This window comes from Aquarana catesbeiana, linkage group LG04 (assembly GCF_042186555.1).
Source record: "Aquarana catesbeiana isolate 2022-GZ linkage group LG04, ASM4218655v1, whole genome shotgun sequence".
Classification (NCBI taxonomy): domain Eukaryota; kingdom Metazoa; phylum Chordata; class Amphibia; order Anura; family Ranidae; genus Aquarana; species Aquarana catesbeiana.
In genome coordinates this window covers 240,147,102-240,174,493 of record NC_133327.1, presented here as the reverse complement: position 1 = coordinate 240,174,493, position 27,392 = coordinate 240,147,102, and the positions used below count along the sequence as shown (strand labels likewise).

The 27,392-nt window shown below is 42.4% G+C and overlaps 1 protein-coding gene across 6 annotated transcripts in view; it reads right to left on the bottom strand.

Moving 5' to 3' along the window:
- The window catches only part of ATP11B (ATPase phospholipid transporting 11B (putative)), a 245,491-nt gene that overhangs the window by 184,117 nt on the left and 33,982 nt on the right, over window positions 1-27,392 (bottom strand). For all 6 annotated transcript variants that reach the window (XM_073626287.1, XM_073626288.1, XM_073626283.1 and 3 more), the window contains exon 2: window positions 6,250-6,366. In XM_073626287.1, coding sequence (XP_073482388.1) covers window positions 6,250-6,366 — 117 coding nt within the window. The remainder of the gene's footprint in view (window positions 1-6,249; window positions 6,367-27,392) is intronic.

Below are 27,392 nucleotides of genomic sequence, written 5' to 3'. Positions count from 1 at the left end.
TCCGTGGTAACGATCTGCGGAACTGGAAAAAGCCACAGACGTCTCTGCGACAAGTTCACTTCCTTCCTCCACCCCCAAAGAGATCTCTTTATCTGATGGGGAACCTGTACTAAGGTGTCTAGATCCTTCTGACTGTGGTCCCATATCCTTAGTACATATGACTGCAGGGGACGGAAATGTAATCCTGCCCACTGCACTGCTGGGAGAGTAGAGGTTAGAAGGCCTAGTGTTGACATTATGTACCTCTTGGACACCAGATGGTTATACTGGAGGGAGAAAACTGCTCTGTCCAGCTTTAGAATTTTTTCCCTTGGAAGGAAAACTTTCAAAAGCGTAGTGTCCAGCAGGTACCCCAGGTACATAATGCGCTGTGAGGGAATGAGACTGGACTTTTCTAAGTTCAGCAGCCACCCCAAACCTGTTAGCACCTTCTTTGTTAGATCGAGGTCCTTAATCAATTGTTCTGGGGATGCTGCAAATAGGAGCAGGTCGTCCAGATAGGCTATAACTGACACTCCCTGAAGTCGCAGGAAGGCCAAAGCCTCTGCCAGGACTTTGGTGAATATGCGGGGCGAGGAGGATAGACCGAAAGGCAGTGCCTGAAACTGTAGATGCAGTAGTGCACCCTCCAGGTCTATTGCTAAACGGAGAAACTTCTGGGAAGTTTCCGCGATAGGGACGTGTAAATACGCGTCTCTGAGGTCCAGAGACACCATGAAACAGTTGTGTGGTAACAGGGCCCTGACCGTAAAAACTGACTCCATGCGGAATCTTTTGTAGCAAATTGACCTGTTTAAGGGTTTTAAATTCAGAATCAATCTGAATTTCCCTGAGGGTTTTTTCACCACAAATACGTGGGAGTAAAACCCCTCTCCTTCCTGCCCCTTTGGTACTCTGTGAACTACGTTCTGAATCTCTAGTTCCTTCAGGGCGTCTACCAAAGCTTCGGCCTTTGCCGTGCAGCTGGAAAGCTGCGTGACAAGGAACCTTTGCGGGGGGGGCCTTGTGAATTCCAGAAGATACCCCCTTCTTATGATCCCTAGAATGAATCGATTGGGGGAGATGGTCTCCCACTGTGGAAGGAAGGCCCCCAGTCTTCCTCCCACCGTCCTTAAAGAGTCATTGATCTTTACGGGCTTTCTCAGGAGGGCGAAAAATCGCCCCTCCTCTGCCCTTGCCTCTTTGGCCCCAAGTTTTCTTCCCTTGTTTGGGAGTTTCTTTGCCTTTTTGCGGACAAAACCCCTTCTTTGCCTGAGCTGGGGTTTTCCGCTTGAGTGGAAAGGACTTCTTTTTGTCCGCTGTGCGGTCTAAGACTGTATCTAACCCAGGGCCAAAGAGTAGATCACCTGTCAGGGGTATCCCGCACAATTTGACCTTAGAGGCGGTGTCACCCGGCCAAGTTTTTAGCCAAAGCGCTCTTCTGGCTGAATTAGCCAGCGCCGCTGATCTGGCCGACATACGGACTGACTCTGCCAAGGCGTCTGCAATGTATGCGATTCCTCGCAGAATCGTGGGAAAAGAGGCTAGAATAGTTTCCTTGGCTGTGCCAGCTTCAATGTGCTCCTGAATCTGGAAAAGCCAGTGTTCTAAATTGCGGGCTACCACAGTAACAACCATTTATGGCTTTAAGTTACCTACAGTTGAGTCCCACGTCTTTTTTAGTAGTGAGTCTATCCTCTTGTCCATGACATCTGATAAGGCCCCCATGTCCTCAAATGCCAGGTCTGTGTGTCTAGAGACCTGAGAGAAGGCGGCGTCCAATTTGGGATTTTTATTCCAAATGGACGCTGGATCCTCTGAAAACGGGAATCTTCTTTTAAGGGAGCTAGAAAAAAAGGGTTTCCTCTCAGGATCCTGCCACTCTTTTTTAATCGTTTCCACCAGAACTTCATGTACTGGGAAAACTTTTCTTTTTTGATCTCCCAAGCCCTTGTACATAAGGTCATGGAGAGATAGGGTTTTTTTATCCTCGTGTATACCGAGGGTTGTATATATTGCCCCTAAGAGATCTTCCACCTCATCCAGGGACAATTTATACCTGAAGATTTTCCTGGACTCCCCGTCCTGGTCTTCCCCTTCTGATTCCTCATGGGAGTCAGACGTACCACTGTCCGGTTGCCTCTGCTCAACCCCGGAAGGGCCTGAAATCTCCTCTGCCATAACTATATTAGTAGATCTGGCAGGTGCAGAGCCCTGAGCATGAGGCGGGGTTATGTCCTGCTGAATGGGTTTAGAGGGAAGCTGAAACGTCTCAAAAAGCATTTTAAAAGATGAAAAGGTGGATGACAGCTCTTTCACAGAAGCTGCCAAACCGCACTGCTGCTCAGATTCCCTTTCCTTAACCAGGGAGTCTATGCACTCTTTGCACAAGACCTTGGTCCATGCTTCCCCTAAACTGTCTCTACAAGAGGCACACTTCCTTTTAGAGACATGAGTGGACTTTGTTTTTTTCTGTAGATTTCTGAAATTACATACAAAAACCACATATTACAATCAGCATGTTAAGTGGAAACAACCCTGGGAGTGTACCAGATCCACCTTTAGGGAACTGAGCACACCCCCCCACCACCCAGGGGGTCTGCCCCCCCTCTAAGTAAGGAAGCATACATGAGGGGGAACAATCCTTAGATAGAGAGGACCCCTCCCCAGGGAACTCTTACCTTTGAAAGGCTGGAGATAACGTCCGTATGAGTTGCAGCATCTGCCTCAGACATGACTGCAGGTGGTTGCCTGTGTAGAGTCTCACGCTGTCTACACGTGTAGCGACTCACTCCAGCCTAAGCCCGGCCCCCTATCAGCACGGCGACCCGGAACCGGAAGCTGCGGGTCAAAGGGAAAACGTGCTGCCCCCCCCCGCCGGAAATGACGTCACCCGTCGTCCGGCCCGCTGGTTCCAGAAAAATTGCGGCCTCTACTGAGTACAGGGAGAGCGGACTGTCTCCCTGCTGCGGCCCTGTGGACGAGATAGGGGTCCCCCGCGACCTGATGCCGCGCTCGGCAAGGAAGGGGTGGCTTCTGCTGTGGTATGTACCGTCACTCTTATCCTGGAAGACCCTGCTTCCCTAGGGATGTTTTAAAAAGGCCACAATCTCCCTGACTGCAACAGGCCTGGTTCCTATGCACAGTGTCTCCCCACTGGAGGAAACACTAATAACTGAGGTCCGGCAGGGGAGGAGAGAATTTATGGGCTGGCGCAGTGTTTCCTAGAGGAAGGGGAGGAGACTATCTTCTCTCTATTGTGGCTGTCCTGAATGACGTAAAGGGAAAAATAAAAAATAGTTCTCATTTTATCCAGAATTGTGCAGCTCTAGTAGAGGCAGGGCATTGCTTTCTTATGTCAGAGCCCCAGCTCTGTAAAGAAAGCAAGACAGTAGTGACATCAAACACATCTCACTCCAAATCTTGTGAGAACAAAAGTCAGAGAAGGCAATGCCCTAAATCTCACAGACAAGCACCTAAAGGCTGTAGGCACAGGAGTACCTAGGCACCATCACATTCTAGAAAGTGCACTCCTATTTTTCAGCATGAATTTCAGAGAAAGGGTATTTTTTGGGGTATTGCTAAGAGAGAAATAACATTTCCAAATGTTGCCTAGAGCATAGTAACGGTTTGAGCTCAGTTCCATAGACTGCACGAGTGCCAATCTTATACGGAGTGAAAATATGGGTAATTTATGAGCATAAAATGTACAAATATACCACACAATGTTTAATGTTTGCAAATGCTTCCTCTTGCTTGTCAATCTCACTGTGCTATGGAATACAATTTTATTTAACAAAATCTCCTTATTGCCTGTCTTCTTTTATACATAAACAGCAGCAAGGGAATTCCCTATTAGCTAGATTGGCCAAACAGCACACTATGCGACAACTTTGATGAGCAGCCACTGCTGACAGGTAAAGGCACTAGATATCAGCTAGCCTTGTAAGATCAATCACGGGAAAACTAATTTTATAAATTAAGTTGCACTAGTGATTTTTTTCCCCCCTTTTATCAGACTAAGGCTCCATTCACTCACGTGTGACTCCAAAATCTCAACTTCCAGTGCAACTTTACTCTCTGGCACTCAAGTCACATCAAAGTAGTGCAGAAACCTTTTCAAAGTCGCATAGTTAGGAATAGAGATCAGCCGATATTTGGCGTTTTTTAATTAATCGGCATCGGCCAATTGTGCTGATAAAAAAGGTCAATTATAACTTCAGCGCGACTTGCAAATGACTTCTGTAATAGAAGTCAATGCAAGTTGCCTGAAGTCTTCTGTGAAGACTTCTCTCCTCTCTGGGCAGCCTGCCAAATCTGATAAAAGAAGCTGAAAAGATACAATGTTTCTACTTATCAATGGACTGAACTCTGTGTGTAGAAGCACTCAGTTTTAACCATTTAAAGACTATATATATATTTTTTTTTTTTTTAGCAGAGACCCTAGGGAATAAAATAGCGGTTGTTGCAATATTTTATGTCACACAGTATTTGCGCAGCGGTCTTCCAAACGCAATCTTTTTGAAAAAAATACACAAATGAATTAAGCAGTAAAGTTAGCCGATTTTTTTTTCGTCCAAAAGTTTTGATTACCTGTTCTTGTGTATTTAATATTTAAGATAGTTTTTTTTTTTTAATCTAAATTACACATATAAGTGAACTGATTGGAGGTTTGTTTTGTTTAATAAATATTTACATGTAAAAAAATTTCTGTATCACTTATTACTTATGGTTGCTTACACACTGGAGCGGGCATGCGTTTACGGTAAAACACTGCTAGTTTTAGCGGCGCTTTATCATCATTTTAGTGGTGCCATTTGGCTGCTAGCGGGGTGCTTATAACCCAGCTAGCGGCCGAGGAAGGGGTTAAATGCGCTGCGGCCGAAGCGCTTTGCAGGCGCTTCAGCAGCGGTGTGCATTCATTTCAATGGGCAGGAGTGGTGAAGCAGCAGTATACACCACTCCAAAGATGCTGCTTCCAGGACTTTTTTTTTTTTAACATCCTGCAGCGCATCGCCTCAGTGTGAAAGCACTCTGGCTTTCACACTGAGACTGCAGGGGAGCCATTTTGCAGGCACTTTACAGGAGCTATTTTTTAGCCCAAAAGCACCTGAAAAACACCCCAGTGTGAAAGGGGTCTAACTGTCAGATTATATAAGATGAAGGGGGAAAAAAAAAAAATCGGCCTAACATAATCGGCCAAAAAAAATTGGCATCATATATCGGCCATTGGCTGCTGTGATTTCTAAATATGAGCATCGGCCAGAGAAAGACCCATATCGGTCGACCTCTACTTAGGAACAGGTGTCCCTGAAATAAACGGGCTGCAACTGGTCATGTGACTATGTCCAAAGTCACATGACAAGTTGCACTAGTGTGAACAGAGTCTAAAAAGAACAATGGGCAATGTGACAGGTTCTCCTGGTAGAAAATCCTTACCAGCTGATGCCTTCCACGCTCTACACTACTCTATCAAAGCCTTTGGTAAATACCTAATGCTTATGGGTATAGGGAAACATGAGACCTGCTCCAAGGATACAGTGCCAAGACATGTGCAGCTCATCGTTATAACCAAGTTCCAATGCCATTTAATAAAGAGGTTGTCCAGTGTTAGGGCTGAGAACTACAAATGAGCTACAGAGCAGCAGGGAAGGCTTGATGGCGCTGACAGAATTATTAAATATACTCTGTGGTTCACCTTTAACATTGTGAATAAAGCCTGAAGGTAGTGGATGTTCCTATTTACACATATTTTAGAGAATAGGGAATCAACTTTTAACATGCTATAAATAATAAAAAGCACATTCAATTAGCCCAGAGTCTTAACTTAAAGAAGGGCTTATTTGCCCTGCAAGTACAAAAAAATTACATTTTCATTACAAAAACCACCATCTGTAAACAATCATATTTCTTCAACTGCCATCAGGATAGTTTCTACTAAAACAAGTATATAAAGTAAATAAGCAAACTTGATATCTCAGCAGTTCTACCGATTCAGTAAAATTGAATGTACAGACCTAGGAGACTTAAACTAGTCCACCGATTATGGTTATTTACAGGACTGAACCTTAACACACTAATGACTCATCACGCATCTATCTAAGCTATCTAGATTTTCACTAAGTCTTCAGTCTTAGGACATAATCCTCTCACAAATGCTAACTATCAAGACAGCTTTCACAGCGTGGGACAAACATTGTCAGGAATTTTCATTTCATTCAATAAGTAACTGATCTACAACAGGTTATTGGAAATTAACCGGGTACCTACCTTGGATGATATAATCCTGTTATCTGCAAATTTCTGGGGAACATAATGGCCATGTTGAGGGAACCGGTTTGCAACATATACCGTCCGTGTTTCACTGTAATTTGGAGGGTCACATCCCTTATAGAATAGAAACATTTTTTTTAGTCGTATGTTTAAAAGAAATAGACATGATAAACAGTTTTAAAATGGAATGACAAGACTGTTGTACTTGTAAATTACAATTTCTGTTCACAACTATATTTCACACATTGGTTCAACAGCAAATTAAACAATACAACACCCTAAGCTAGAACCTTATGTAAATGAAAGACGTTAAAGTTCAACTACACCTTTAGTACAAGCGCAGTCCCAACAGAGAAGATTTTCACAAGTTGCTGTGCGATAATGAGCACAGCCAATAACTTCCTGGACTGGGGGGATAGGGGAGTATAGGTCTGGGGGGAGGTCTGGGAGGGTTAGCCAATAAAAAAAGAGTAGCTGCACTAGGCATGCAGTTACACATTTAAGTGATCACATAAGATCGTTGTTTCTGTGGAGGACTTTGGATTCCAGGTGCAGGCTGTCTACAGAAGCCTGCCTTTGCCCAAGTCAGCATTAAAGACACTGTCAATTTACCCATTCTCTTATTGCCTACAACTCACACCATGCATAAGTGCGTTAGGCCGAATATCAGCCAGTACTGGTCAGTTCAACAGGTACCAGCCAACATTCGTTCAGTGTGTACAACTGTCTTTCTGGCAGAAACTGGTCTAAAATGACAGATTTTTGTGGGTTGAACGAAAAAAAAAAAAAAAAAACGTTAAGCATGTATGTACCCAGACCAAAACGTTTTATCCTTTTCTCTTTAATCCCTGCCCCTACTAACTATTAACTATGTACGTACCATTGTCATTTAGCAATTCAGAGGAAGATTATTAGAAAGAAGAGTGAAGTGGTGCTACTTATGATTCCATAGATGGGTTTTAATTCCTCTTTTGTTCCCTGCAAACCCTGTAAAGTAAAAGCATAATGGGCTAGTATGCGATCCCATTATGTGGCACTTACCGGCAAACGAAGCCCGCGCTGTCCCCACATCCATCTTCGCCCCTCTTCCTTCCACGGACTCCAGCTCTGCGTCACTCCCCCGCATGCACACCGGAGCTGCCTGTCACAGCACTCGCTCAGGAAGAACTGGCACTGAGGGCCGTTTCTTCAGAGCGCATGCGTCAATGATGTAATCAGCGCACTACAAGGCAAATATCTCCTAAACGCCGCATGTTTAGGAGATATTTACAGTACCTATAGGTACAAGTTCTAAAAAGGGGTTTCCAACCATTTTAAATGGCTCTTAAAGTGCAGATACCCAATAAAGTGCAAAATCGAATCAATAAACCTAAATAGTTCTTAGGCCTCATTCACATGAGGCGGATCCACTCAGCGGAGTCCGACAGCTCAGCAGGAGATCTCTCCGTTGATCTCCGCTGAGGCGGTGGATGACAGGTCCATCTCTTCTCGCTAAGCAGGGAGGGGCCTGTCAGAGCACCGCTGATTCCTATGGAGAGATTGGACGAAAACAAACAGCATGTCCGTTTTCATCAGATCTTATCCGATCCGCCAAGACATATGCGAATGTATCGCCAGACGTCTGATTTTAGCAGATCAGATGTCAGCAGACATGGTCACCTCTGACATCCGTCGCTCCATAGACCTGCAGGGAGCGTCCATTCAGGTCTGCCTAAAAAACTGACAGGCGGACCTGAACGGTCCATCCGTGTGAAAGGGGCCTTAGACTGCAATGTGTAAATAGTGCAAAAAAAATATATCATAAAGTTCTGAATTATTATATTATCTCCTAATCCATATATAAATTTGAAATAAATGAAAGTGGTTCTAAAGCTTAAACATTTGTTACTTTAATGCATTCCCTGCAGTAAAGTAAAAAAAAAGTATCAGTATCACCCCCCCCTTATGTCCCTATCACACATATGGACCGTTCGTCCGTTTTTTATCCATTCGTTGACAGGTGAAAACTGGACATCAATGCATTCCTATGGATTATCCGTTTTTTATCCACTTCAATCAACATCTGTTTCTTTGAACGAATGAAGGCTCTATTTTTCATCAGTCAAAAAAAACAGATTGGGTGAAAAACGGATGTTAACTGACAAATGGTCAGTTTTTCATCAGTTTTTGCATTGGTAGTGGATGTAAAAAAAAAACTGATGAAAAACAGATTAACTGAACTGATGAAATGAATGGTCTGTAGGTGTGAAAGAACCCTTATACTTACCCGAGTCCTCACTCAATCCAGTGATGTGCCCGTCTGCAGCGGCTCTGTCTTCTCTCCTTGCTCTCAAAGGCTTTGCTGAGGCAATGGAAGCCACTGGCTCCCACCGCTGTCAGTCAAATCCTGCGACGAGCCACCGGGGCAGGGCCGAGCTGTGCTGTCTGCATCTTTGCCCGATCAAACCCACAAGTGAGGGACTTGACAAGGAGGTTTGGGGCTGCTCCTTGCAATTCCACTGCACAGAGCAAGTAGGTAAAACATGTTTGTTATTTAAAAAAAAAATATCTTTACAATCACTTTTTATTAAACTACATGTAATTTAGCACCCTATATTCGAACACGCACCAGTATCAACCTTATACTGTATAATTCTGTGCAAGCAAAATATTAGAGTAAAATGGTGTCTCTCTCTGTAGCCACACAACTTCATAATCAAGTGATTTAATAGCAAAGTGCCAAAGCTCACATAACTGTGTTGCTGTAATATAATCAGAGTTTCTTTCCGAAGAAAAACCTCACTATAGTGTCAATTTATGTCTCTTCCCCACAAATGTGATCACTCACCAGACAAAAATAGACCCAATAAAGCTTGCCATACATTATACAATTTTCTTATTTCAATTTCAACTATGTAGTGCAAGGGCCTGCCTGATTACATACAAATTGAGAGGGTTTAGGTTTGACCTCATATGAAATGGTTTTGGAAAATCTAAAGGAAAATTGTACAAGGAAATTGCATAATGTATTGGCAGCCTAAAGTTTTTGTGGATAATCTCCACGCTCTGCTTGTTTTATTCCACTCGGTCCTCTCCAGTCGCAGATAGGGAGAATGACTGACTTCTTTTTTCACACTATAGTAACCATGTGGGAAACAGACTACGAAGATATCTCATAAAAATGACCAGCATTTTAAAACATGCAAGCGTGCGTTCACATCATCACAAATGTGCCTGCCCCACACCCAGAAAGACCAGCTTGCTATACTGTAAGGAAATGTGGCTGCCCTGCTAGTACTATTTATCTGAATCCAGAGGAAGAACCACTGTTGTATTAACGGAAACCTGCCAGAAGGAGTATGCCCACTGCCATAGCCAAAATTGTTTTGAAAGTGCTGGCTCCAAAGCTTTGATCCTCATTCTTCTTAATCACTTCAGCCCAGAAAAGATTTACCCCCGTAATGACCAGGCCATTTTTTGCAATACTGCATCGCTTCAACTGACAATTGCGTGGTCGTGCAACGCTGCACCCAAACAAAACTGATATCTTTTTTCCCCACAAGCAGAGCGTTCTTTTGGTGGTATTTGATCATCTGCGATTTTTTTTTTGCGCTATAAAACAAAATATATATATATATATATATATATATATATATATATATATATATATATATATATATATTCCACTTTCTGCTATACTACATAGCCATAAAAAAAAAAAAAAAAAAAAAAAAAAGCATTCATCAGTTAAGGCCAGGGGTGTCCAAACTTTTTTCAAGTGGGCCAGATTTGATGAAGTGGACATCCGTGAGGGCCGACCATTTTGCGAACCATTAAAATTCGGTCTAAGGCCCCATTCACACCTGGAGGGGAAAAAAATCAATGATTCTCTATGGAGATGGTTCACATCTCCACTCCAAAACGCCTGAAGCCAAAAGCTCCAAAACGCTTGAAGCTCAAACAAGTTCTGGACCTTTTTTTTTTAGCCAGATTTGGGCATTTTTCTGCCTTTTACATTGGTGACCTTTTGACCTGTACAAAATAGCAGAAAAAAATCATGCGACTTTCTGCCTGAAAACGCTACGCTCAGGTGTGAATGGTGCCTTAGTGTGTTCGCCCGAGCACTAATACACTGCCCAACAAGAATTCTCTTGCCTTTGTGGCTGTGTGTGGTGAGGAGATGAGCTCAGGCGTGTTATTTGGAAATACCGTATTTAACGGTGTATAACACTTTAAGAGGTAAGTTTCAGGAAAAAAAAAAACTTAAATTTTAAATAAAGAACTGTGAAGCAAAATAAGGGTCAGTGCCCATCTGCAGCCCCCCCCCCGTTGCCGCAAACGATGCAGCCCCCCCCCCCCCGTTGCCGCAAACGATGCAGCCCACCCCCCCCCGTTGCCACAAACGATGCAGCACCCGCACCCCCCGTTGCCACAAACGATGCAGCACCCCCCCCCCCCCGTTGCCACAAATGCAGACTCACCATTGCCATCTGCAGCCTAGGAGGGGACAGGGGAGGGGGCAGGACGAGCGCCAACAGATTACATACAGGAGAATCTGTTTTTTCTGTGGCCTCTTTAATACAAAGTCCCACCTCCTATGATGAACAGTCGTCCAATGGCAGCGCAGGAGACGGGACTTTCTATTACAGAGGCCGCTGTGTAAACAGGAAATTGTCCTGTATATACGCACTCATCCCGCCCCCTTCAAGGCAGCTAGCATATATATCTTTTGTGGACCCAAGCACTCGTTGGGGGCCACAAAAGATATATATGTCCAAATTACCAAGCAGGCCATTCGAGACCGGAACGCAGGCCACAATTGGCCCACGGGACGGACTTTGGGCATGCCTGGTTTAGGCCAATATGGATTCTGCTGCATATTTTTGGTAGAAATAAAAAAAAAAATAAATAAATCCCAATAAGCATATATTGATTGGTTTGCGCAAAAGTTATAGCGTCTACAAAGTAGGGGATAGATTTAGGGACTTAATTTATTTTATTGTTTTTACTAGTAATGGCAGGGATCTGCGATTTTTAGCGGGACTGCGGCATTGAGGCATACAAATCTGACCTCAAGTGACACCTTTTGGGGACCAGTGACATTATTATAGTGATCAATGCCAAAAAAATGCACTGATCAATGTATAACTTACACTGGCAAGAAAGGGGTTAACACTAGGAGCGGATCAAGGGGTTAAATGTATTCCCTGAGTGTGTTAACTGTGTGGGGGATGGGCTTGCTGGGACAACACAGAGGTTGCTGTTCCTGATCACTAGGAACAGCAGATCTCTGAGTTGCCCTGTCAGAACAGGGATCTGCCTTGTTTACATAGGTAGATGCCCGTTCTGCTTCTGTACTGCGACCGCCATTGCACAGAGCAGGTAAGTATGACAAGTTTGCTATTTTTAAAAAATATGGGTTTACAATCACATTAAGAATACATACTTAAAACAGGATATTTTTTTAACCCAGGGTTTAGTGTCACTTTAACTATTCAGTGTTAGGGGTGTGTCTGGCCCTTTCCCCTACCTGCCATCTGTGCTGCACTACTGGCCTATCACTATGATGTGCAGCCTTTCTAGCCGATAGTACAAACAAATTCCTGGCTTGCTCAATATTTGCATTCTCGAAAACCATGCAATCTCTGGCACCCCACGCATTAAATAGTTAAAGCATACTGACACGGAGGTGCCTGCTATGTGAAAAGCATTGGTCTTTTTGTCACTTTATTTTTACATAGGGTTTACTTTAAAACTATTCCTGGCTGGTATTTCTTTCACATAAGAAAAACATTTTGCATCCAAATGATAAACCATTTGATAATTAAGACGTGGTACTGTGAATTTTTTTTTGAATGTGGTGCTTCACAATCAATTTCCAGCCCTTTGTATGCCCACCCACATACCTCCAATCTACAGTAAATGAGCATTAAGGCTCATTTATGTCAACACTTAGATTTTTCAGCAGAGAAGAAAGTCCAGCATCATTTGACTCTTTTGGAGCCCATTATATAATGGCTGATCCATGAAGTAGCAGCCCTTTCTCCAGACCACTATGGCTGTCTCTATGGGTTTTACAAGTCAGAGAAAGACCAAAGGCCTCCTACAGGACATAAACTCAGGATATAATCCAAATACCCAGGGAAAACAGCTATTTTCTATACTGCATGTTCACATGGCTCTGGAAATTTCCACTCATCTGGGACAAATTCCACTGCCAGCAATACTTAAAGGGGTTGTAAAGGTAAAAATTTTTTCACCTTAATGCATTCTATGCATTAAGGTGAAAAAACTTCTGACAGAACCGCCGCCCCCAGCCCCCCCGTTTTACTTACCTGACGCCTCGAAAGTCAGCTTCGCGTTCCCGACATCTGTTCCTCCGCTCACCCTGGCCGCTGATTGGCTGCAGTGGATGGATTGAAAGCAGCGCAGCCATTGGCTCGCGCTGCTGTCAATCACATCCGATGACGCGGCGCGCCGGGGGGCGGGGCCGAGTGATACAGCGAGCTGCTATAGCCGCCGGCTGTATCACGGGAGCGCGCCCGCAAGCACTCACCACCGTGCGAGGGAGCTCGCATTAAGGTGGTGAATGCTTGCGGGGAGGAGCTGAAACAGCCGCCGAGGGACCCCAGAAGACGAGGTTCGGGGCCACTCTGTGCAGAACGAGCTGCACAGTGAAGGTAAGTATAACATGTTTGTTATTTTAAAAAAAAAAAAAAAAAACACCTTTACAAACGCTTTAACTATCCTGCATCTGTGCTGATAAAGTGAAATATCAAAGACATATTGTGGGGTGGAACGACTAAATATGAGGCACAGTTTTCCTTACTATGAAAGGAAAAGATCCGTTCACAAAAAGCGCATCCAAAATTGTTAGTGTATTAAACCCACATCTTAAAAAAAACTACCAATAAATGCTGTATTACATGCTATTCATACTCAGTCACTATGAGATTTGTTTTCTGTATTCTGCAAAAAACCTGGTTGATCCTGCTGCTCTCTATCTCCACCTTCTGTTCATGTCCCCAATTCAGCTAGGGATTTTGTAGCTGTTGAGGCAACTCTGCACATTCTCAGTTTTCATTGAGTTTCTATGCTGAGCGTTTCCTCCCTATAACATCTGAGCAGCCCATGTGACTATAAAGTCACACGTGTGTGTGTATACAGTGGTAACGACAGCCCACCTCCTCCCTTCTCCATGTCCACTAACCAGCTAAACACAATGGGGGCAGGATATTACATGTAGATTAACGGAGGCTTCACCTTCCTCTTATTCCAAGACACAGGCTGGTGGGACATGACACAGTCTGACTGGCAGAAATCCACCGCGTTGCTCGGGAACCGATGCGCGTGCCTGGCGGCCGCAATGTCCGCCGGGCACCCGTGATTGCCCGTTAACCGAGCAGGACCGTGGATCTGTGTGTGTAAACACACAGATCCACGTCCTGTCAGTTGAGAGGAGACCGATCTGTGTTCCCAGTACAGAGGAACACTGATCAGTCTCCTCCCCTTGTGAGTCCCCTCCCCCTACAGTTAGAATCACTCCCCTAAGAAACACATTTAACCCCTCGTGTCCCCCTAGTGGTTAACCCCTTCCCTGCCTGTCACATTTATACAGTAATCAATGCAATTGTTTAGCATCAATCGCTGTATAAATGTGAATGGTCCCAAAAATGTGTCAAAATCGCAGATCACCGCTATTACTAGTAAAAAAAAAATAAATTAATAAAAAAATTTTTTAAATGCCATAAATCTATCCCGTATTTTGTAGATGCTATAACTTTTGCGCAAACCAATCAATATACGCTTATTGCGATTTTTTTTACCAAAAATATGTAGAGGAATACGTATCGGCCTAAACTAAGGAAAAAAATGTGTTTTTTTTGTTTAAATTGGGATATTTATTATAGCAAAAAGTAAAAAATATTGTGTTTTTTTCAAAATTGGATAGCTCTATTTGTGGGGAAAAAAAAGAACGTCAATTTTGTTTGGGTACAACATCGCACGACTGCGCAATTGTCGTTTAAAGTGTGACAGTGCTGAAAACTAAAAATTGGTCTGGGAAGGAAGGGGGTGAAAATGCCCTGTATTGAACCGGTTAACCACTTCCCGTGGGAGGGCGTACATGGAGGTCCTCCCGTTTCAGTGGTTGTACGGGGATGATGCTTGCATACAGGGATCCACCCAGTATAGTTCTCTTCAGCCGGCAATTCCCTGCACCGTAAGAACAATCATAGCAGCAGGTCAGCTGCATGATTTGTTCTTACAGGCGGCAGGAGGGGATGCCCCCCCCCCACCTCCGATGCTTCTACCGGCTCGCCCATGCGATCGGCGAGCCAGGGAAAGAATCTGCTGACGCCGGAAGTTGACCATAGAGATTTCCAGGGGGAACAGATGGCCTGGGCGTGACGTTATGATCGGCCTCCTGGCAGTTGTAAATACTGCCATATATTCGGCTGGAAAGCCGAGATCGTCCTGCTTTTTTTTTTTATCTCAGGCTTTCCAGCCTGGAGGAGAGATGTGGGGTCTTATTAACCCCACAACTCTCCAGAAAAAGGACCTGTCACGCACTATTCCTATTATAAGGGTCGTTTACAATCCTTGTAATAGGAATAAAAATGATCAATTTTTTTTTATTTTTTAAAAGGGAAAGTGTAAAAAAAATAAAATAAATAAATAAATCATTTTAAAGTGCCCCCATCCCCGCGAGCTTGCACAGGAGCGAACGTACATTGCAACTACATATGTAAACGGCATTCAATTCTCTAGTGAGGTATCACCATGAACGTTAGAGCGAGAGCAATAATTCTATACCGAGACCTCATCTGTAACTCTAAACAGGTAACCTGGAAACATTTTTAAAGCGTTGCCTATGGAGATTTGAGTACAGAGGTTTGGCGCCATTCCACAAGCGTGCGCAATTTTCAAGCATGACATATTAGGGTATCTATTTACTTAGCGTAACATCATCTTTCACATTATACAAAAAAATTGGACTAACTTTACTGGTTTTTAAATCATGAAACGGTTGTTTTAAAAAAAAAAAAAAAAATGCGTTTGAAAAATTGCTGTGCAAATATCATGTGACATAAAAAGTTCGAATGACCGCCATTTTATTCCCTAAGGTGTCTACTAAAAAAGCATACATAATGTTTGGAGGTGCTGAGTAATTTGCTACCAAAAAAATTATGATTTTACATGTAGGAGCGAAGTGCCAGAATTGGCCCTGATGAGAAATGGTTAAAATATTTACAGTACCATCAGCCACATACAGAACTAGAGGGGATAATGTCATTGAGTTGATGTGAGGGTTTTTTTTCTGTGCCCCAAGTGTTTTAAAGTGATTGTAAAGCCTAAACATTTATTACCTTAAAGCGGATGTAATACCTCACATATACCCAGTCAAGTGAACAGCTTCAGATGATACACAGAGATGAAACAAATATCCTTACATAAGTTTTACATGTATATCTGCTGTTTTCAGCTTTAGGCTATTTTCACACTGGGGCGTTGGTGGAATCGGCGGTAAAGCACTGCTAAAAATAAGTCAATAAGACCCCACATCTCTCCTCCAGGCTGGAAAGCATGAGATTGAAAAAAAAAAAAAAAAAAAAATCCACGATCTCATGCTTACCAGCCGCGATCACGGCTTTGTTTACAACCGCGGCCCGGACGTAACGTCATAACGTCGCGCCCGGGCCTCCGGTCAGAGTTGACTGGTGCCCACCTGGTCACCGGAAATCTCTATGGCCGTCTTCCAGCGGCGGCCGATTCTTTCTCCGGGAGAGCCTGAAGAAGCACTGGATGGTGGCGGGAGGGGGGAGAGGGATGTCCCCTCCCGTCATTTGTAAGAATGATCAAGCGGAGGGACTGCCTCTATGATCGTTTTTATGGTGCACAGAATCACCAGCTGAAAACGAGGATATCTGTATGATGCCTGTCGATGCTGGCATCATTCAGATACTCCCACTGAAAGTCAAAGACGTCATATGATGTTCTTGGGCTGGAAGTGGTTAAAAATAATATTTAAAAAAAATTTTAAGTGCCCCCTGTTCCACTATCATAATGGACAAATGTGAATACATACAGTTGTGCTCATAAGTTTACATACCCTGGCAGAATTTATGATTTGTTGACCATTTTTCAGAGAATATGAATGATAACACAAAAATATTTCTTTCACTCATGGTTAGTGTTTGGCTGAAGCCATTTATTATCAAACTGTGTTTACTCTTTTTAAATCATAATGACAACAGAAACTACCCAAATGACCCTGATCAAAAGTTGACATACCCCAGTTCTTAATACTGTGTATTGCCCCTTTTAACATCAATGACAGCTTGAAGTCTTTTGTGGTATTTTTGGATGAGGCTCTTTATCTTCTCAGATGATAAAGTTGCCCATTCTTCTTGGCAAAAAGCCTCCAGTTCCTGTAAATTCTTGGGCTTTCTTGCATGAACTGCACGTTTGAGATCTCCCCAGAGTGGCTCAATGATATTGAGGTCAGGAGACTGAGATGGCCACTCCAGAACCTTCACTTTATTCTGCTGTAGCCAATGACAGGTCGACTTGGCCTTGTGTTTTGGATCATTGTCATGTTGGAATGTCTAAGTACGTCCCATGTGCAGCTTCCTGGCTGATGAATGCAAATGTTCCTCCAGTATTTTTTGATAATATACTGCATTCATCTTGCCATCAATTTTGACCAAATTTCCTGTGCCTTTGTAGCTCACACATCCCCAAAACATCAGCGATCCACCTCCATGTTTCACAGTAGGAATGGTGTACCTTTCAAAATAGGCCTTGTTGACTCCTCTCTAAATGTAGCATGAAGCTCCACTTTAAAGTAGTTCTAAAGCATAGGTGTTAAACTGGCGGTCCTCCAGCTGTTGAGTCCCATCATGCCTCTGCTTGTGGGAGTCAGGCTTGTAACAGTCAGCCTTTCAATGCCTCATGGGTATTGTAGTACCACAACAGCTGAAAGGTTGCCAGTTTGACACCTGTGTTCTAAAGCCTTAAGGTTTTTTTACCTTAATGTATTCTCTGAATTAAAAGTAAAAAACCTTCTGTGCCACAGGACCCCCTCAGCCCCCCTTATACTTACCCGAGCTTGATCTCGATCCAGTATTGTGCATGAGAGCAGCGGCTCTCTTCATTCTCTCCCTCCTCATTGGGCAGATTGATAGCAGCAGGAGGCTTTGGCTGCAGTCAAATACTATGGCGAGGGTGCAGAGGGCGGGGGCATACCTATAGACACAAGCAGCGAGGCTAAAGCTACAATCACCAAGAATTATCAACTACTATGTAAACAGGGCTTAAATGACTGCATTTAACTGGTACAGTATATGGCTAGCTTAAAAGAGAAGTATTTTTTTTTTTGCATAATCATACTTACCTAGGTGGATGCAGCATCAGACCGATGCTGCATCTATCCCCCCGCTGCCTCTTCACTGGTAACCAAGCCACCAAACATTGCCGATGGCTCGGTTCTCACCTCCCCGAGATGAGAGATGCTGACTGTCAGTCAGCATCTCTCCTGATCTGCTCCTCCACGCTCATTGGAGCTCTGAGCTGTGGAGGGGCGGGGAGCGGCTGTCTCAGCGGCTTGCTGACACTGCCATCAGTCCAGGCACTTGGCAGATCCAGACAACGCGCTGCCTCAACTGATCCTGGTGACATCAGCAGAGAGTGGACCTCAGACTGCTGAAAATGGGTCACAGGAGTGCAAACTGAATTGCACTCCTGTGACCCTTAGGAGAAGCTCAGCCTGGACTTCTCCTTTAAGCGGTGTGGTCTATTTTGCAATTTCTGTGACTTTCATTTGGAAATCAACCAGTCAATAATACAAATGTTTTGAAATGTTGTACTGTAAGCCACAGCATCCTTTCTGCACAAATATCATGCACACTTAAGGTAAATTCACACTGTTGCTATCCAATATTGATCTGTGATTATGTAGTGCAGTTTTAATGCTACTTTGAAGTGGTTTGCATATTCTATGGAGCCAAAATAGCATCCAAGTACTACAGAAACCTTTTCCAAAGTTGCACTAATGTAAATGGGCACCATTGAAAAAAGATTTCCATCATCATGCGATTCTGTGCAACTCAAATCGCATCTGAAATCGTACTAGTGTGAACGGAGCCTTAAAGTGAAGCCCCACTTTTTTTCTTTTTTTTTTTTTTTTGTTCCCCTCTCCCCTCCGGTGTGATCGCACAGACTGTGCTCACAGTACTCCAGGCATAAGCAGTGCTTACACATCATTACATGAGTGATTAGTGCAGGGAAAATGTCTGCCCCTTGCCACCGCTCAAACGAAAAGAGGAAGCTGCCAAAGCATCACCGGACTGACTAGAAGACTGCAGGAAAAAAGGTATGTATAGATTTTTCCTTCTTAGATACTTGGGGGGGTTGGTGGTCTAGAGGCTGGTTAAATGCTCAATTCGTCTTAAGTGGGACTCCAAGCAAACATAGAACACCACATTCAAGTTCAGTTATGTATTCATTAGATCAATAATGGTATTTTAAATAAGGCCAATATAAGTGCCTGAAATATGCATTTAAGTCATCTTCCCACAATCTAATATGCAGCAAAAAATTAAAGAGTGGTAGACAATCAGGCTCTCCTGCACTGTACAATGCTGTAAATAGAACGGATTGCAGACGTTGCAGAGGAGAGGATGCTGTTTAGGCAGGTGAAAGGAGGAGGAAAGCACTAGGAACAACTCAACAGTGAGATCATGCTCATCCACAGTTCAATGAGCAGGCAGAGGGTCTAGAAAGCTGCAAAACAAAAAAGCAGTGTCACCCTCCTATCTATGCAGTAATGTGCAAATCCCAAGAGCGCCAGACTTTGCAGGTGAAAGGCAGGAGAAGAGACTAGCATTCATTCTCTGGTATCTAAAACAGTGAGATCTGCCTACCACACCCAAACACCTCACCGTCTAGGTCACCTGCTTATTCACACCATTAGGGCTTATTCACACCATATGCATGGCTCTGTGCTGGGCAGCTGGCCCAAATCACAGACAAGGCAATTTTCTCTCGAGTCTTATGAGTTCAGTTCACACCTCTGTGCTGCAACAGTGTGCCCAAAACAAAGAAAAACATGCTCTCAATGTTTGCACTGGAGCATGCTGGGACAGTACATTGCACCGCAATGAGACGCAGTGGATAAAAATGAATGAAATGGCATTTTGTAACATTACACACAATCCCGTTTTACAGGCTGCCACATATAACAATCCAATGGGCAAACAAAGGTTAGGGCAAACAGCATACAAACATGTAAAAAAAAAAACTGCATGAAAGAAGAGATTGTAAAGTCATAACTGACCACACACACAAAATACAGTCTGACTACATAATCTCTGTGCATGCTATTTTTTTTTTTTTTCAATTCTTCAGGGAAAACCTCCTGCACCCCCTTTTAGTACAAATAGTACTAAAAGGAAAAACAGCTGTGGCTACTCCAGAACATTGAGGGAAAATGTAATCGGACTATATCAACCAACTGCAAGAGTATTCCCAACCACAGAGAAAGCAGGGGCCCCTCTTCCACTGTCAGGGTTTGGCTTCCACTTATAATAAAGCTATAATTCTGGGCCTGTGGGGTAGAAAAAAAAAAAAGGAAATAGGGGTGTGTGCTTGAGCCTTTAGATTTGCCAAAAACTATGTAGTGTGAGGGGGTCAGCCAAACAATCATTTAACTTATATCCAGTGAAGAAACCATGTGTGACATAATTGCTGGTAAACTGACGGAGATTGCACAATCATATTTTAAGGAATATGTAAATCCAACACTTCATATTCCTGATATGTGCCTGCTGCATCATGTACTTGTATGAAAAAGTATTAAGTGTTCTGTTTAAATTGCTTCCTTTGTGTGAAATCCCTGGTGTCCCTGCCAGTCCCTCTGCTTTCCTATTAAAACCTGACCACACTAGGCATAAGAGCACAGCATGGTCAGTTCTCTAGCTGTGCTGGGAACTCTGCCTGCTTTCCTTCAATAATCAGGCGTGTCCTGACACCCCCTCCCTTACTCCGCACAGCCATTCACTGGGAAGTGTGCTGCTGGTTCTCCTCCTCTAGCTCTTGGAGCTCCTTATGCAGCTGAGGACAAAAGATATGTTATAACTTATAATATATATATATATATATATATATATATATATATATATATATATATATATATATATATATATATATATATATATATATATATATATATATATATATATATATATATATATATATATATATACATACATACATACATACATATACACACACACAAATGTTTTGCCTTGCATTTCTATTTTAAACTGAATACGTTGTTTTACAAGGAGGGGGTTTATATATCCTGTAACAAGTGTATATATACACTATATTGTCAAAAGTATTGTGACACCTACATTTATGCACATGAACTTTAATGACACCCCAGTCTTAGTCCGTAGGGTTCAATATTGAGTTGGCCCACCCTTCGCAGCTATAACAGCTTCAACTCTTCCAAGAAAGGCTGTCCAGAAGGTTTAGGAGTGTGTCTATGGGAATGTTTCACCATTCTTCCAGAAGCACACTTGTGAGATCAGGCACAGATGTGGACGAGAAGGCCTGGTTCACAGTTTCTGCTCCAATTCATCCCAAAGATGTTCTATTGGATTGAGGTCAGCACTCTGTGCAGGCCAGTCAAGTTCTTCCACTCCAAACTCCCTCATCCATGTCTTTATGGACCTTGCTTTGTGTACTGGTCCAAATAATTTGGTGGAGGGGGGATTATGGTGTGGGGTTGTTTTTCAGGTGTTGGGCTTGCCCCTTAGTTCCAGTGAAGGGAACTCTTAAGGTGTCAGCATACCAAGACATTGTGGACAATTTCATGCGCCCAACTTTGTGGGAACAGTTTGGGGATGGCCCCTTCCTGTTCTAACATGACTGTGCACCAGTGCACAAAGCAAGGTTCATAAAGACATGGATGAGCGAGTTTGGGGTGAAGGAACTTGACTGGCCTGCACAGAGTCCTGACCTCAACCGAATAGAACATCTTTGAGATGAATAAGAGCAGAGACTGCAAGTCAGGTTGAAGCTGTTATAGCTGCAAAGGGTGGGCCAACTCAATATTGAATCCTACGGACAAAGACTGGGATGCCATTAAAGTTCATGTGCGTTTAAAGGGGTTGTAAAAGGTATTTTTTTTTTTTTTAAATAACAAACATGTTATACTTACCTCCACTGTGCAGCTCGTTTTGCACAGAGTGACCCCGAACCTGGTCTCCTGGGGTCCCTCGGCAGCTGTCTCAGCTCCTCCCCGCAAGAACTAAACACCCTTATGCAAGCTCTCTCACATGATGTTTAGTTCTTACGGGCGCGCTCCCGTGATACAGCTGGCGGCTATAGCCGCTAACTGTATCACTCGGCCCAGCCCCCCCGGCTCGCCGCGTCATTAGATGTGATTGACAGCAGCGCGAGCCAATGGCTGCGCTACTTTCAATCCATCCACTCTAGCCAATCAACGGCCAGGATGAGCAGCGAAGAGGATGTCGGGAGCGAGCGCGGGTCTTTCAAGGGGTCAGGAAAGTAAAACGGGGGGGCTGGCATTGTCGGATGTTTTTTCACCTTACTGCATATGATGCAGTAAGGTGAAAAAACGTGAACCTTTACAACCCCTTTAAAAGGCAGGTGTACTAATACTTTTGGCAGTATAGTGCATTTTAAAAGGAGAGATTGTAAAATATACTCATGTCCCAGTCTATGCAGTCAATACTTTATGTAAACTCATCCGCATTTTTGAAAGCATAGGCACAGCTGTCTGTCCCCATGTCTATACGGACAGAGAAAAATATACTGTAAGCTCAAAAAGGCTCAAATGCCTGTAGGAGCAGTTTTTTTGTGCTGCAGTGTTCATGAGCCAAAATGTGCAGCAGCTGTTAGTAAATATCAGAAAACATTCCATAAAAGTAATTAAAGTGTAAAATGCAAAACATGTTTTTTCTTTTGTTTTGGATGGAGTGGAGAGGGATTAGAACACTTGTCAGTTTTTATTGCCATCTGTGCCCCTGTTAGAGATATTTACCCTCTCCATTTGTCCTGTTTACTACCATTATCTTTCAAAGTAAAAAAAATCCCAAATTCCGGGTTGTCCCCAGAAATGTAATAGAGGGGAAATCTTCCAATGGGGACACTAGTTCTGGTGACCTGGGGGTCCCCAAGGTATTCCCTTATTTCCAGGGATTTCCTCTTAGGCCTGGTTCACACCTATGCAGGTTGCAATTTGCATATTCCAGGTGCATTTTGCATTTAATACATGTTTTTGATCCATTGAAGTCTATGGAATCAAACCAGAAAAATGTCCCTGGCCCTTTTCAAAAAATGCACAGATGTGAACTACATTTATAGAAAACCATGTTAAATGGACTGTAGTGTGTTTCTGCAAAACTGAAAACGCACTAAAAAAAAAAAAATGCATAGGTGTAAACCAGGCCTCACTTCCTGTTTGGCTATGGGACAGGATGTTAAGGGAAATCACCGCAATGGTATACTGATGGCAAAAAATAAGAAAAAGGAAAAAAAAAAAAAAAAAAAAAAAAAAAGAAGAGTATAGCCTCAAGTTCTACTTAAACCGCTTGCTGTCTGCTGCATGACGATGTACGTCGGCAGAATGGCACGGCTGCGCAAATGGACATACTTGTACATCCCTCTGTCATCACAGGCTAGTGGGCGCAGGTCGCCAGCAGCTCGATGTCCGCCGGAGGCCCCCAATCATGACATTGAGAGGTAAACAAGGAATTTCCCTGTTCTGCCTAGCACCATGACAGGGATCTACTGCTCACAGTGATAGGGGGCAGTGATCTCTGTCATGTTCTAATGAGCCCATCCCCACTAGTTAGAACACGCTGAGGGAACACAGTTACAACCTTGATTGCCCCCTAGTGTTTAAACCCTTCCCTGCCAGTGACATTTACACAGTAATCAGTGGCTATTTTTAGCTCTGATCGCTGTATGAATGTCAATGGTCCCAAAATATTGTCAAAAATGTCCGATCTGTCTGCCGCAATGTCAGAGTCATGACAAAAATAGCAGATCACCGCCATTACTAATATAAAAAAAAAATTATAATAAAAAAAAACATAAATCTCCTATTTTGTAGATGCTAAAACTTTTGCGCAAACCAATCAATATACGCTTATTATAATTTTTTTTACCAAAAATATGTAGAAGAATACATATTGGCCTAAACTGAGGAAGAAATGTGTTTTTCTAATTTATTTTTTGGGGATATTTATTATAGCAAAAAGTAAAAAATATTGGTTTATAGCGCAAAAAATAAAACCCGCAGAGGTGATCAAATACCACCAAAAGAAAGCTCTATTTGTGGGGAAAAAAGGAAGTCAATTTTGTTTGGGAGCAACGTCGCATGACACGCAATTGTCAGTTAAAGCGACGCAGTGCCGAATCACAAAAAATGCTCTGGTCTTTAAGGGGGTAAAGTCTTCTGGGACTGAAGTGGTTAAGGATAGTCACCCTCTCTATTTGTCTGGTTTACCATTATCATTAAAAGTAAAAAAAGAAAATCCCAAATTTTGGGTTGTCCCCATAAAAGTAAAAAGAGGAACTCTTCCAATGGGGACACTAATTCTGGTGATCTGGGGGTCCCAAAGAGATCCCCCTAATATGCAGGGATTACCTCTCACTTCCTGGTTTGGCTATGGGACAGGAAAGTAAGGGAAAACTCCCCAATGGGGGGGGGGGGAATGACACCTGATGGGTTATAGCCGTCCATTACTCTATCCAAAAATGAATAAATATATAAATAAAAAGTGGTTTTGCCTAAAGTATATTTTTAATATAAAACAGCACTCGCACAAAAATTTTAATAAATTCACCACAAAGTAACATGTTAGATTGACATATAAGGCAAATACAACCCACCTGTTAGCATAATGTCCCACTAAGTGACAGCAGTAGGAACATACTATAAGTGCTAATGTATTTCAATGGTGGAATAAAGAATAATTAACCACTTGACCTCCAGGTTTTCTACCCTTAATGACTAGGCTATATTCTATTCAGCACTGTGCTACTTTACTAGCAATTTTTCGGCCATGCAACATGGCACACAAATCAAACTTATGTAATTTTTTTCGCAAAAAATAGAGCTTTTTTTGGGGGGGGTGTATTTTGGATTTGTTTTTTGCAAAAAAAAAAAAAATTTGAATACCAACTGTGCATTACACGTAATACAGATAGTCTACTTTCATTCAGCCATTTCCTACTGCTGCAATAGCCAAATCATGGAAAATTTCCACAGTAGATATAACCTTAGTGAAGACCAAATTAATTGGATTATAAATAGACTATCATATTGCTGGATAAAAATATTTTATTTGATATAAACGGAAAGCTGGGATTGCCCACATCCCCTCGAGTGGAGACACTCACACTTCTCATTTCTCTATTTTCCTAATCTTCACCTCACTTCTGATTCGACAGAATAAAACGCTAATATTACTTTACAATTTGTTTAAAACCATGAAAATAAATTTCCAGGAGGAATGATCAGATTTGCCCCAGTTGAAGTCCAATTGGACGAAATGAGTTGGGCGAGCCATACGCTTCCCTACACTTGTTTTTATCTACGCGATCACGCTTTTTAATTGTCTTGTTTATTGGTGTGACCCAATAAATATATCATTTTTGATCTGCACTATTGGTGCATTTCATTTTTTTGCCTCCTTACATTCCGGGATCTCGATGAGGTTTGGACATCACACTATTCCCTTATGGTCTCTTCTGAGCGGCTGTCTCCATCCTGATCGGCTAAGCGGAGAGGGGATACCCCATTGAGATCCGGGGTCCCTGGGATGACCACCTCCATCTGGGATCTCTAAGCCTGTTTGATTTGGTGTCACTGGCATCCGAATCCACCATCTCTGGTAAGAGTATTCTATCTATTGTGATATTTGGAGATTTTCATGCGGATGAAACACTGATTTGAAGATTTTCCATTCACTTTGGACTCACTTTTCACTCTCTATGAAGGAACTTTTGCCACTTACTTTTATTGTGGTTTAGTTTTTATTTATTTTTGTTGTTGAATTTTACACATTCATTTTTTCATGTTTTAATGTGTTGTATTCACTGATCTTCACATTTTTCATTTTTAGCGCTACATTTTTATTATTACACGTTTGGGATATTGGTCATATTTTGTGTAGCAGCTTCACATTATTCATTGGGTTTGCGCAGTGTTACTTACACCTCAAATGATCAGATTTGTCACCAATATACAGCACTGTGCAGAAGTTTTAAGGTTCACACACAAGAGGTTATGCCTAGTGTAATTTCCCAGAGTTTTCCAGCACCTGGAGAGCTGCAAGTGCTGCGAACAAACGAATGGCTGTATGCGGCCATGCTCTTGTAAACATTGATGCTTCCTTGCAGCGTTTACCTGAGCATGCACATCTGACAAAACTTGCACATTGGGGAAATACGCTCGAAGTGGTAATGCAAAGACGTATGTCGTTGCACTACGTATGTGCGAGATACTCGTGACCATCTTGGAAACTGGTGTTTGGAACCCTTCTCTAACTTTGTGGATGCTCAAGTTTTGCTGGTTTCGTGTATGTGAAATCATTTTAATAAGAGGGGTCTTAAAGCTTTCACTACCAACTGAAAGAGTTTTTGAGTACCATTTACTAGCAGTCATATATTTCTAGTAAGCTCCTGCCTGCAACACCCAGGTGGCTGTGGATGATTTTGCAGCTTTTATGTTTACACCCTGCACTCAATTTTAGAAGGACTATCTTTCTGTCACTGTGAACCATCTCTACTCTAGAGCTGCACGATTCTGGCTAAAATGAGAATCACATTTTTTTTGCTTAGAAGATAGAGCACGATTCTCTCACGATTCTCGCAGCGTAACATTATCTTTCACATTAAAACAAAAAAAATTGTGCTAACTTTACTGTTTCATTTTTTTTTTTATTCATTGAAGTGTATTTTTTCCCAAAAAATTGCATTAGAAAGACCTCTGGGCAAATACAGTGTGACATAAAATATTGCAGCAATTGCCATTTCATTCCCTAGGGTCTCTGCTAAAATATATATAATGTTTGGGGGTTCCAAGTAATTTTCTAGAAAAAAAATATTGAATTTAACTTAAGAAAGAAGTGTCAGAAAAAGATTCAGACTTTAACCACTTAAGGACTAGCCTCGTTTTGGATTTTAGGTGTTTACATGTTTAAAACAGTTTTTTTTGCTAGAAAATTACTTAGAACCCCCAAACATTATATATTTTTTTTTCTAACACCCTAGAGAATAAAATGGCGGTCATCGCAATACTTTTTTTCGCACCGTATTTGCGCAGCGGTCTTATAAGCGCACTTTTTTTGGAAAAAATTCACTTTTTTGAATAAAAAAATAAGACAACAGTAAAGTTAGCCAATTTTTTTTTATATTGTGAAAGATAATGTTACGCCAAGTAAATTGATACCCAACATGTCATGCTTCAAAATTGCGCCCGCTCGTGGAATGGCGTCAAACTTTTACCCTTAAAAATCTCCATAGACGACGTTTAAGAAATTCTACAGGTTGCATGTTTTGAGTTACAGAAGAGGTCTAGGGCTAGAATCATTGCTCTCACTCTACCGGTCACGGCGATACCTCACATGTGTGGTTTGACCACCGTTTACGTATGCGCGAGCTTCTACGCGCGAGCTCGTCGTGACGGGGCACTTTAAAAATTATTTATTTTACTTGATTTTATTTATTTTTTTACAGTTTAAAAAAAAAAAATTAAAAATTTGGATCACTTTTATTCCTATTACAAGGAATGTAAACATCCCTTGTAATAGAAAAAAAACATGACAGGTCCTCTTAAATATGAGATCTGGGGTCAAAAAGTCCTCAGATCTCATATTTGGACTTAGATGCAAAAAAAAAAAAAAAAAAAAAAAAGTCATTTAAAAAACCGAGATATCCACCTTCAAAGAAATGACTTATATATACAGTGGCCGGTCGGTAAGTGGTTAAACTTCTTGCATTTACACACTGTTGAAAACTTGGCAGACTGCCCAGATTACTTATTTACACAGAAGTTCTATCCCTTTCCAAGGAAGCTTAGTTACAAAGTTAAAGACTTGGCAGAATGCCCAGATGCTTTC